The sequence below is a fragment of the Populus euphratica genome, unplaced genomic scaffold, assembly GCF_000495115.2.
Source record: "Populus euphratica unplaced genomic scaffold, PopEup_1.0 scaffold9.1, whole genome shotgun sequence".
Classification (NCBI taxonomy): domain Eukaryota; kingdom Viridiplantae; phylum Streptophyta; class Magnoliopsida; order Malpighiales; family Salicaceae; genus Populus; species Populus euphratica.
In genome coordinates this window covers 2125532-2137132 of record NW_011499857.1, presented here as the reverse complement: position 1 = coordinate 2137132, position 11601 = coordinate 2125532, and the positions used below count along the sequence as shown (strand labels likewise).

General features: G+C 34.8%; 2 protein-coding genes across 3 annotated transcripts; both read left to right on the top strand.

Moving 5' to 3' along the window:
* The first annotated feature begins 319 nt into the window (after window positions 1-319).
* LOC105123747 (sec14 cytosolic factor-like) lies at window positions 320-7139 on the top strand. The gene is made up of 6 exons (XM_011023457.1): window positions 320-478; window positions 625-880; window positions 2176-2212; window positions 3126-3243; window positions 5944-6072; window positions 6695-7139. Exons 1-6 carry the CDS (start codon window positions 404-406, stop codon window positions 6827-6829), a joined length of 750 nt encoding a protein of 249 aa, XP_011021759.1. The 5' UTR covers window positions 320-403; the 3' UTR covers window positions 6830-7139.
* A 1373-nt stretch (window positions 7140-8512) lies between these two features.
* On the top strand, window positions 8513-11053 carry LOC105123746 (aspartate-semialdehyde dehydrogenase-like). 2 transcript variants are annotated; one of them, XM_011023455.1, is made up of 7 exons: window positions 8516-9226; window positions 9588-9674; window positions 9803-9847; window positions 9946-10041; window positions 10144-10245; window positions 10382-10536; window positions 10619-11053. In XM_011023455.1, the coding sequence occupies exons 1-7, from the start codon at window positions 8666-8668 to the stop codon at window positions 10698-10700; spliced, it is 1128 nt and encodes a 375-aa protein (XP_011021757.1). In that variant the 5' UTR covers window positions 8516-8665; the 3' UTR covers window positions 10701-11053. The 2 variants fall into 2 exon arrangements, with proteins under 2 accessions (XP_011021758.1, XP_011021757.1); XM_011023456.1 differs by lacking the exon at window positions 10619-11053 and having other exon boundaries at window positions 8513-9226; window positions 10144-10285; window positions 10382-10465.
* The last annotated feature ends 548 nt before the right edge of the window (window positions 11054-11601 follow it).

Genomic DNA, 11601 nt, shown 5'->3' with positions numbered 1-11601 from the left:
CAGAGACTTCCGAAATTCCCAGGTCGTTAACCCTTTGACAAAAGGGCAGCAGAGTAAATATGCAACACGTCCCATGCCACCTCTCTTGTCATTTAGGGGCTTATCTTGCTCTTTGTCAACGGAACAATTTTAGGCCTGTTTGTATTTACATTTTAAAAGTAATTTTTTAAAAAATTATTTTTTTAATTTAAAATTAATATTTTTTAAATATATTTTTAAATAAAAAATATTTTAAAAAACAATTACACCCACTGTTGTCTTTCACGTGCTCCTCGCTCTCTTCTCTACATGTGGCAAATACTAAAGCTTTGAAGTTTGAACCCATCACCCGCTGACTACATCCATACCGTTCTCTACTGGTCTCAATTTGAAGCCGAAGCAGACGCCAGACAGGCTGTCCCTCATGGACAAAACCCAACAGGAAATTGCACTGATCCAGCTGAGGAAATCAGTTCAAAAGCTTGGTTCTTCCACTGATGTGCATACCTTTCACATAACGCACCAAGTCTAATTCACGTGTATAGTCGTGGAATGTCATTGCATGCGTGGTGCTAGATAATTTATTTTGTTCTAGTTGAAGTTCAATTCTTTACCGTTCTTGATTTTCCGGGTTTGCATTTGCAGAAGTATGGGGACCCAACACTGATGAGGTTCTTGATTTCAAGATCAATGGACCCAGCAAAGGCAGCAAAGTTGTTTGTAGAGTGGCAGAGATGGAGGGCTTCATTTGTGCCAAACGGGTCTATCCCAGATTCCGAAGTTGAAGATGAACTGGGACCAAGAAAGGTCTTTTTGCATGGCTTGTCAAGGGATGGATATCCAGTATTACTCGTCGAAGCAAACAAGCACTTTACCTCCAAGGATCGGCTCCAATTTAAGAGTAATTACCCTGATTCTTATAATTGTACTGTTTTAATCACAGTTGGTTAATGATTACCAAGAAGACTTTTGAACTGTATCATTTGTTTGTTGTCCAAGAATCATGGGCCTTTAAAATAGCTCGTCTTCTTGGTGCATGTTTTTTCTCAATATTGGATGATTCCATCTGGTAGTTTACTTGCTATATGCTGTAGGTATACTGCCAAAAGGAAGTTATACTTATGTTATATGAAAGCAATTGGGATAGTTAAAGAGTGCCTTTTCTAAAACATAATGTTCTTATTTTAGTCGTAGTTATTTGAAATGCTCTAGAAAATGGGACCCTTCATTATAAAAATGAGGAGCTCGGGCGATTAACTAAAAAAGCTCCAATCTGATAAATAGAAAACACCATAGAGGAAATAAATAAAGTGTGGTGAAATTATTTAAGGGCATGGCGGACCTAATAGTATTCTAGTTGCCCTGAAAGGCAATATTTATTTTCAACAACCAAATTGTTTATTTTTTAAATGATAGAATTATGGCAGTCAAGCTCTATGAATCAGTTGACTTGTTGGGATTTTGTTTTTATAGTAAGTGGGAGCAGGTAGTCTCATTACGTGGTTTCATTGGTGAGTAGTACTGTTTCTCAAAGATATTTCTTTTAAGTTTCTGTCTCCACAGGCCTTCCATCAGTCACCTGTTCTTCTTCAAGAGATTTATTCTGATCTGAGAATCTCCTTCAGTAAGGAACCTTCATTCTCATATTTTCATGAACTGGCAGTTTGACCTGATAATGTTTCTTCTATTCTCAGAACAATCTATTCTGTGTCCACTGCTATTTTTCTTAGCCAAAGCAAACTGTGGACTGCTGTTTTTTTATTCGAGGCTACTCTGAAGCTGCTTCCTAGAACGTTTGCACAGGAATGGCTTCCGTTCCATCCCAATAAACAGATGAATGTATAAACAAATTCCCCACCTCATTACCCTATATATGTGTGTCAGGAAGCCATCTGTGCTTTTACCTATTACTCTCTTGGTGAACACACACAGCATGTACAAATGGGTCGGTCAGAGGTGCTTTGTGCTCAGAGCAATGATGTATAGTGTACTATATTAACAATAACAGGATAGGTGAACTGAAATGCATCCTTAATTATCTATGCAAAGAGCAGCCTCAGCATGCTGCATTTTCATTCTGAGCCAAGGCTTACATTTAAAGGAAACAGTAATTGGACTAAGTTCAACTTCTTTCTCATTATCTTGATAAACCGGCAAGTGAACCTTCAAGTCATTTTTGTTTTGCTCTTGGTGCAGAGTTCGTTGGTCATCTGCTAGACAAGACTATTGCAAGGTACCATTTACTTTAAATAATGAATGTGGTAAGAAATTTATGATTAGATGTTCCAGTTTGGGGTCATTTACAGGCATGGTTTAATGATACAGGAGTGTAGTTGTTTAGGGGTTGCCCTACATTATCTATTCTAATAGACAAAAGGATTGCAAGTTCCTCTTTTTCTCATATTACACGTGTCCACAAATCTACAGAAGAAGCACATTCTTAAACTAAGTGCCAATTTGTATCATGGTTTGGTACTTGATGATTTATATATTTCGAAAAAGATTATGATTGCTTACAACCATGATTTTATGCTATTTGCTTATTTCGTTTTATTCTGATTGAATGAAAATGGTATGGAAACATTGACAATAAAGTCATCATTGCTTGTGACTAATGTTCTTAAAACCACTGGCAGTAGACTTTTTCCATCTAATTGGCATATACATGGAAAGGCAGTTGGGGCAAGGGCTTGCTGAAGTAGTGCCTAGTCCATGTGTCAGGAACATGTCCATTCAGATGAAGGTCATGATATTTCTAGATGAAGAGTTCAATATCCTAATAAAATTTCAGATATGTAGCCTAGACTGGGAAAACATAGAATCCAGCATTTGCACGTTGTTCTAGGAAACCAAAGAGGTAGATTGAAATTATTTCTTAAGTGTTTTGCACGCTGATCTATTTCTTGAATCTCATTCCTGCTGGCAATGATTGCAACTCTGATCTGGGTACCTGTGAAACATAATTGCACATATCAAGTCTATTTAATGTATTTACTTATGCTATATAACATTCTCTTTTCCAAAATTGTCATGCATGTCATATTTTCATGTAGTATGCTTGTTTATTTACTCTGTCTATGGTGATATATTAATGCATAAAGAGTCAAGAAATCATTTCCATAACGCATTTTCTGATCTTGTTTCAGCTCATTCAAAGGAAGAGAAATGGGAAATGAAAAGTTGATTGCCATCCTTGATCTGCAGCATATTTCATATAAGAACATTGATGCTCGTGGAATGATCACTGGATTTCAACTTTTGCAGGTAACTACTTTATATATAATTTTGACCGCTAGAAAATATTCCATCTGGAAATGGCAATTGAAAAGTGCCTAAGAGCCAGAGTTTGCATAATGAAAAGACATAGCAAAACATTTTTAATATTATAAAGGAAATGGAGAATGAGGGAAAAGAAAATTTTGGATAATAGTTGAGAGCTTCCCATTGTATCTTTAATAAGTCTATTTACAAGTCCCTTATGGAGATGTGTTGTCCATGCAAAATGGGTATCAATTTAGTGTGAATTGATGCCAAAATATACTTATAAACATTGATAACAAAGAGACAGAAGAAAGTGTTCACCTCTTTTTCACCAGATACTGAAAGAAAAGAAAAGGGTATATTGCCTGGATAAGACAGCTGCAATTAAGCCTGATTTTTAGAACCAATTTCATGGAAACTTTTCACATTTCTGTAATAAAAAAAACCTGATTTAATAAAATCTAAATGACGAGATGAGAGAATGAAGCCATTTTGTAGAGAGCACATTTTACTAAAATCTAAATCTCCCATATTTCCTTAGTTGAAAACTCTGTTCAGTCTGCTTGTACCTTTTTTGTTTGCTTGTACCATTTTTGTGGTGGTTTGGCTGGAGGTCAGTAGCCTGATGTACTTGCTTGTTTTGTTGTATACATTTGGTTCTCATGGTCGTTTTGCTGAATATATTTTGTTTTCTAAATTGAGTGAACCTAGAGATGAATGTTGCAACTTCATCTGCAAGTAAATAATAATATTTTCTTATGGAAAAATTAAGTAGTTTTCATTAGTACTTAAAAGTGCATTTTTATCATGGTTTTATATCATTATTTTGCACTTGAAATATCAATAACTCCTTAACTAAAATATGTTTTATAATAATGTATCTAATAATATAAGATACCTATAATTTATGGTAAATATCTATTTTTAATGCAGGCCTATCACATAAATGAAAAGATTGATTGATGACTTGAAGAACTTAAATTGCAAGGATAAAGAGATGGCCAAACTTAGAAAAGAGATGTCGGTGCAATCCAAACCGGAACACTGTTCGGTAATTGGGTCATATCTAGAGCTATATATCTCAGATTTAGGTCCAATTTATATGGATGGAAAGGTAAGACATAGGCCTACAACTTTCATATGGAGCCCAAGATCTAAAAAGGCCATTATCAAGTCCAAATTGTAGCAACAACAAAGAAGCCCGAATCTGTCTTCCAGCCCGAGCACTGTTCGGTATTTTGGCCATATCTAGAGTTCTAGAAGTCCAAATGAGCTGAAGTTTTTACACAAGAAAGCTGAGACAATTGCCTACAACTTTCATGTTTACAACTGGCTCCAATTTTGACGTTATCAATGACGTTTTGGGCAGACAAGAGAAGATAAGGATTGTCACCAAGTCAAAAGTTGGTCACCCACTTATCAATTAGTCATCAAATCAATAGTTCCCATTTTTGGCCTATAAAAGGAGGCATTTGCCATGCATTTAGGCATCTTGATTTCCAGATCAAGATCATGCTCTTCCTTTCTCTCTTTGTATTTTTTATGCTTTGTTTTCATTAATATTAAGTTTATGCCTTTCATTTCCTTTCCTTTACTTAGTTAACTTTTATGTTCTTATTTTGTTTATCTATTTTGCTTTCTTTCATTATGTCTAGCTAAGTTAATTATGTCAAGGTGAAAAGGTTACACTAATGGTGTAAGAATAAGTATAATGTAAACTTAATATGGACTTTAATGTTTGATACTAACATGTTTTATATTTGCTATCTTGTTCACTCTTTAATACTTTGCTTGTTAAATGACTAATCTTGATTTATGTTATATAACACTTGGTACAACAAATGCTTGGCACTTTCATAGCCCATAATGTATGGTATAACCGACACCTGAGCTATGAAAGGAACTTGATTTGTTGTTAACATAAGTTATAATCATGAATGCTTGACGAGATTTACAAGTATTAGCACTATTATTGTTGTTTATAATTGTTGTTTATAATTTATACAATTAACCTTCCTGTGGTTCGACCCCGGTCTTGCCGGGTTATTTTTTACTTCGACACTCCTGCACTTGGGAGAAGACATCAATCTTTTAGTCGTGTCAAGTTTCCCCATGCTGTCTCCCTTTTTCCTTATCAGGGAGATTCTTCTAAAAACCAGGCTTCAACCAAATATATTAGAGTGACCTTGGTGCTGATACAAACAAAATAAGTCCAACTTGAAAAGGGCATGCTCAAAAGACCTCCATTCCATGAAGGGCAACATCTACTTCAGCTTATACTCGGTGGTGCAACTTATACTTCAAAGAAAGGCTTGCCATGACTTGTGAAGAGGGTTGGAAGGAAACAAAAAAGAAACAGTTAAATAAACCTGACATTCTTCCTACATTCATTGACATGACTCTCTGGCAACAGTAAATAAATCTATTTAATAAAAATAAAACACTCTCTTTGTGCATCACTTTGTATTCCTTCTTTCCTGGTAGGGGGATCTTCTGTCTATAATTATCCATATAAAAGAAAAGGCATAAACTGAGTATGTTAGAAAATGCGTTTGACTCCATGTTGAAAACATTTTAGGCCGTATCAGAATACAGACTGCTTCAAAAACTTTTATTCCGTAAGGCACAATCTGGTGGAGTATATATGGTTATTCACTGATCAGGACAAATTCATTACATTATATGAGTATCTAATATTTCTAGATTTTTTTTTCATGTAGTCTTTACTATCCAGAGCATTTGGTGAAGTGCTTCATTTTAAGCATGCCATGGTTCTTTGTTAGTTTTTGGAGGATGATTTCTCGCTTCCTCGAGAAGGGCACATTGGAAAAGGTATTATATATCTCAGAAATCTAGGTTAGTTAAGTCTGTAGAACTCATTGATCCTTATAATTATGAGTGGACATACATTTGTAAAAGCAACTTGGCAGTGGATCTGTATAAACCTGAATGCTCGTGCCGTTTTATTGGTTGAACTTACATGTCATAACGAATTTAAAATTTTTTCAGCACATTGGAAATGTCATCTTTCATGCTTGCCACTGTACATATTTTTTGCATTTTTTTTCACCTGCGTTGTTGTCCACGTCGTTTTTGCAAATACTGTATATATAAGTGCTGCGGTAGTTTCTGAAGACAAGCTTTCTATTATCAATGGGAGAGGAAAATAGGGATGTTTTGGCCAAACTCATGTAAATCTTTTTAGTGTTTTTAATCAAAGCTGGTACAAATGGATTCGTTTTTCAGAATCAAGATTATGTTTTTGAAGCTGGTTTCTCTCTTTTTCCTGTGAATGATCGGTGCCTCTTGGTGCATCTATAGCTTGTATTCACTTAGAACACCAGAAAGAACGCAAATAAATTAATAATTTTTTTCCAAGCTAGATCAGGATGACACATTACTTATGTTCCATATTAAATTAGCTGGGTGGCTTGCTTTGTGGTAATGAATGCAGATTGTGATAGTAACCAACGAAGAAAGAAAATGTTTTGTAAAGGAGATTGGTGAAGAAGTCTTGCCAGAAGAGCTTGGTGGTCAAGCAACACTAGTAGCTCTCCAAGATGTGACAGTGCCACCATTGGAGGGTTGATCCTCATAATAGAACATAGCTGCTAATACAGAGGCAGCTTTTACAGATGCTATATATGGATATGATACTTGAACATGAACATTGTATAAGTAGCTAATTCCAATTTAACGGATGCTAGTTAACGTTGAGCAGTCATATGCTGCAGTGCCTGTAAGTTACAATTGAAAATAAGATAAAATTTCTCCAGCAATCCGTTATGGTTGCAAACTCACTTATATTTCTTGCTTTGCAACATTACACTAACCACTAGCAATGGAGTTTTTGTTTGTTTTCATACCATGAATTCGAACTGTTTTCCAGAATTTTAACCTAGAGAAATCTTTACTAAAGTTGCCATTTAGCTTTGGAGCCTTGGCTGGCTCATGTAGAAGTGGATTTGCTTCCCAGGTTGATTTTGCAAGATTTCAATCTTAATGCACCGGTCCGAAGATGGTCTGATTAAAGTTCAAATCAAGAGGAAAAAACAGGAGGTGCTATTAAAAGTAATGTCAGTCAAATCAAATCATAAATCTTGAAATTAAAGCTCATTGTTTGATAAAGAAAAAGAAAAAGAAAATTTTAAAACAGTAAGTAATTACAAGCTAGTATATTGTCGTAGAGACTGCAGCCAAATTACTGAAAACACTTCCCAGTTTTGGTGATTTCTTGGAAAGTATTTTCCAATAAAGGAAAACATGAGGAGGTTTTGAGAAGGGAAAGTGTTTTCCCTTTATATGTGGCGTGTTAACATTATTATTTGTGTTTAAATTATTTTGAATTTTATTGTTTATCCCTTTTTGTATTGTAAAAAAATTTAGTCCCTTCTTCTTTCATTCTATACTACTTCCCACTCCTCTTTTTTTTTTTATTGTTTTAAATATTTAACTTGCAATATTAATTATAATATAAATAATAATTAGGCTAAATTTCATTCAGGTTATGTTGTGGATTTATTTATAATTAAATATTTTTTTATTCAAGCTATATAAAACATTTTTTCTTATTTTGCACGTTACATGTTAAAATTTGTAATTTTTTTTTAGAATACACCAAATATGAAAAATTTCTCCACTTCTTTGGAAATTATTCATGTTTAAATTGATATTTTCTAATTATCCACTTCTTTGAAAAATCGCAAAACATCAAAATTATTATTTTCTATAATAAAAATAAGTGTCTTGCTTGATTGAGCTAATGTTTTATGTCCATTCCTTTATTTTTTTCAAACAAATCATTTTTTTATTTAAAAAAAATTATTTAGTAAACATGTTTATTTAATTTTTTCATGAAAAAATATTTTTAGGATAAATTAAAAAGTTATTGATGGAAACTCTTTTTTTCCAAAAATAAGTAGAATAGTTTTTTCTCTCTCTGAATCTCGAGCATTAAAAAAATAAGCTGTATATTCATCTCGTCTATTATTTTTAAGATAAGACAAGAAAAACCTTGTGCTTTCTATTTTGGAAATCTTGTACTTGATAAATATGTTTTTTTAAAAACATTTATGTAGAAAAGTATTTAAAAAAAGAATTAGATATGAAAAATAAAAAATTATTTTACGAAAGTAAACATATTCATAATAGAATTTCCAAAAGGAATCAAACAAACGATCCTCAATCCAATGTAATTCGCTCCTTGCTTCCTCGATCACAGCATTGAATGCGGGAGAGAAGAAAAACGAATATATATTATATAAAAGGGAGGCAAAAACCAAAAGGACACCATACACCATACACCAACACTCATTATCGTATCGAAACTGTCCAAGGCAAGGTCTCCTCCAACCCTTCTCCTTTCGTTCTGCCAGCCGCATCTCACTTTTTCTGCTTCTCTCTCAATCTCTCCGTTCCCAGAAACATGGCAACTCTAACTCATCCCACCAGCAAGACTCACCTATTCACAAAACTCTCCCTTAAACCCAAAAAGTTCAGTTCACCTTCAAGAATCCGCATGGCCCTTCAAGAAAACGCCCCCTCTCTCGCTGTGGTTGGTGTCACTGGTGCTGTCGGTCAAGAATTTCTCTCTGTCCTCTCTGACCGTGACTTCCCTTACCGCTCCATTAAAATGCTGGCCTCCAAGCGCTCTGCTGGCAAGCAGCTTACTTTCCAAGACAGGAATTACACGATTGAAGAGCTAACTGAAGATAGCTTTGATGGGGTTGATATTGCGCTTTTTAGTGCTGGTGGGTCTATTAGCAAGCATTTTGGGCCGGTGGCAGTGGAGAAGGGATCCGTTGTGGTGGATAATAGCTCGGCTTTTAGAATGGAAGAAGGGATTCCTTTGGTGATTCCTGAGGTTAATCCAGAGGCTATGGAAGGGATTAAAGTTGGGACAGGAAAGGGTGCTTTGATTGCCAATCCAAATTGTTCAACTATTATTTGCTTGATGGCTGCTACTCCTTTGCATAAGCATGCCAAGGTAATGAATTGTAACGTTATTGTAGAGTTTGTTAAGTTTTTGTATTTGTTGCACTCCATGATCATTGCTTGGAAATTTTAGTGTTTTTTTATCGTAATTGGTCGCTTATTGATTACTCATTGACAATCAAATTATTTGATATGACTTAATGATTTATATTATGATGTGTTTAACTCTTCTTAGAATTCTGTTTATCTGAGTGTCATTTGCAAATCATTGTCTTTAGTTAAGGGTGATTCAGTTGTCTTAAAAAAAGTTTAAGCGAGATTTAATACTCTATGTTCTAAAAAAGAAAATCTTGAGAGGGTTTTGGTGCTGGATTTTTTTGTGTAAATGCCAGCTGAATCATTTGATGTGGCAGGTGATACGAATGGTTGTTAGTACATATCAAGCAGCCAGTGGTGCTGGTGCTGCCGCAATGGAAGAGCTTGAGTTGCAGACTCGTGAGGTTTCTGCTTTCCATATAATTCTGTTATCCTTGATCAATTTGTTTGTTTAATTTCATGTTTATCTGGGATAACTGGTGTTGTTGTTTATCTTCACATAAATTAATTCCTTTCTTTTCATGTTTGTAAGGTCTTGGAAGGAAAACCACCCACTTGCAACATCTTTAAGCAACAGGTTCGTCTTTGTTGCGCAATAACTTCACATTGTAATTAAAATTTCTACATGTCCTATGAAGAGTTCAAACTTAACCTCCCAGGATGTTTGATTTGCAGTATGCTTTTAACTTGTTTTCACATAATGCTCCTATTCTATCAAATGGGTACAACGAAGAGGAAATGAAATTAGTTAAAGAAACCAGAAAGATCTGGGTAAGTTTTAAAGGTTTTTCTTTTTTTTACTGCGCTTATATCTAATAAGATTATGGTTTAGTCCTTTCTAAAATGTTTCCATTTTTTTTGTCAATTTTTCAGAATGATATGAATGTTAAAGTCACTGCTACATGTATACGTGTTCCTGTCATGCGTGCACATGCTGAAAGTGTTAATCTTCAATTTGAGAAGCCCATTGACGAGGTTAATCACTTACTTGCCCAAATACAGACTTAGAACTGTGGTAGTTTTTATTTTGTTTTTTATCTAGTTACTCATTGTAAAGAAGATTTACGACTCGTATAAAACTTCTCTTGGTAAATTTTTTTTGAATGCACAGTATACAGCAAAAGATATTTTGAAAAGTGCTCCTGGGGTGGTGGTTATTGATGACCGAGCATCTAATCACTTTCCTACACCTTTGGAGGTATCAAACAAAGACGATGTTGCAGTTGGCAGGATTCGTCGTGATGTGTCGCAAGATGGATATAAAGGGTAAGACTAATTTGGGGTCTTTTATTGCTTAATTGTTGTCAATCCTTTTTGCCAAGGTCATTAATTGCTGGGTATCAAGCAGGTTGGATATATTTGTCTGTGGTGATCAAATACGCAAAGGAGCTGCACTTAATGCTATTCAAATTGCCGAGATGCTGCTATAGTCTGTTGTTTTGCTTTAGTGGTGAGGTTCATTTGATGGATTATTCAATTTGGTGAGATAAGGTGATTTAAAACAATCTATATTCTAGTCTATCGATGAGGATATTCATTCTTGCATAATTCTTGAGAAGTTTGAGTAGTATAAGCATTTAGGTTTGTTAGCTTGGCATGTGTGATGTTTTCAGTTGATAGGGTGGCTTGCACCATAATTGTTGCATTTGGAGGAGATTTTGTTCTTTTATGTAACTTATGATAGCCCATTGAAGTTAGAAATTTTGTCATATATAGAAATAGACTCATAGGGTATCAATTTCTAACATGTCATTATTTCCTATCAATCTTCATCTTCTCAAATGAAGCACGAAAGCAGGCATGTGTGCACAATACTTGTCAGCGAGTAGGCGATTTATTGAGCTGTGCATTGCATGCCAGCAAAATAGCCATGTTTTTGTCTCTTAATCAAAATATAATCTGAAGAACTGATGAAGCAGTTTCAGCAGCCGAACTCAGGATGAGGTCTTTATTCAAATACTGTTTATAGAATATGGTGTTTGGCCCATGGTTCTATGTAAATACTGTTTATAGAATATGGTGTTTGGTAAATGGTTCTATGTTGCCTTATGAAGTTATGACAATAAAGAGATCCTGATCGTGAAAACAGGATTGGGCGGATACAGTGCATGGTGTAACGATGGATTATTTTGGGAAAGACCTTGAGAAACTATGTTTAACGTTTGAACCGAACTAGTTGAGAAAGTTAAAGAATGCTTGCTGTGATGGTTGGTGTTTGTTACGTGTCTGCAACCATCAGTGATGTTTGACTTTGCACTGAAATTCATTTTGTGGGGAATTAGTAAAACATCCTTCCCTAGAATTAGATTGATATGAACTGAGGAAGGGTAC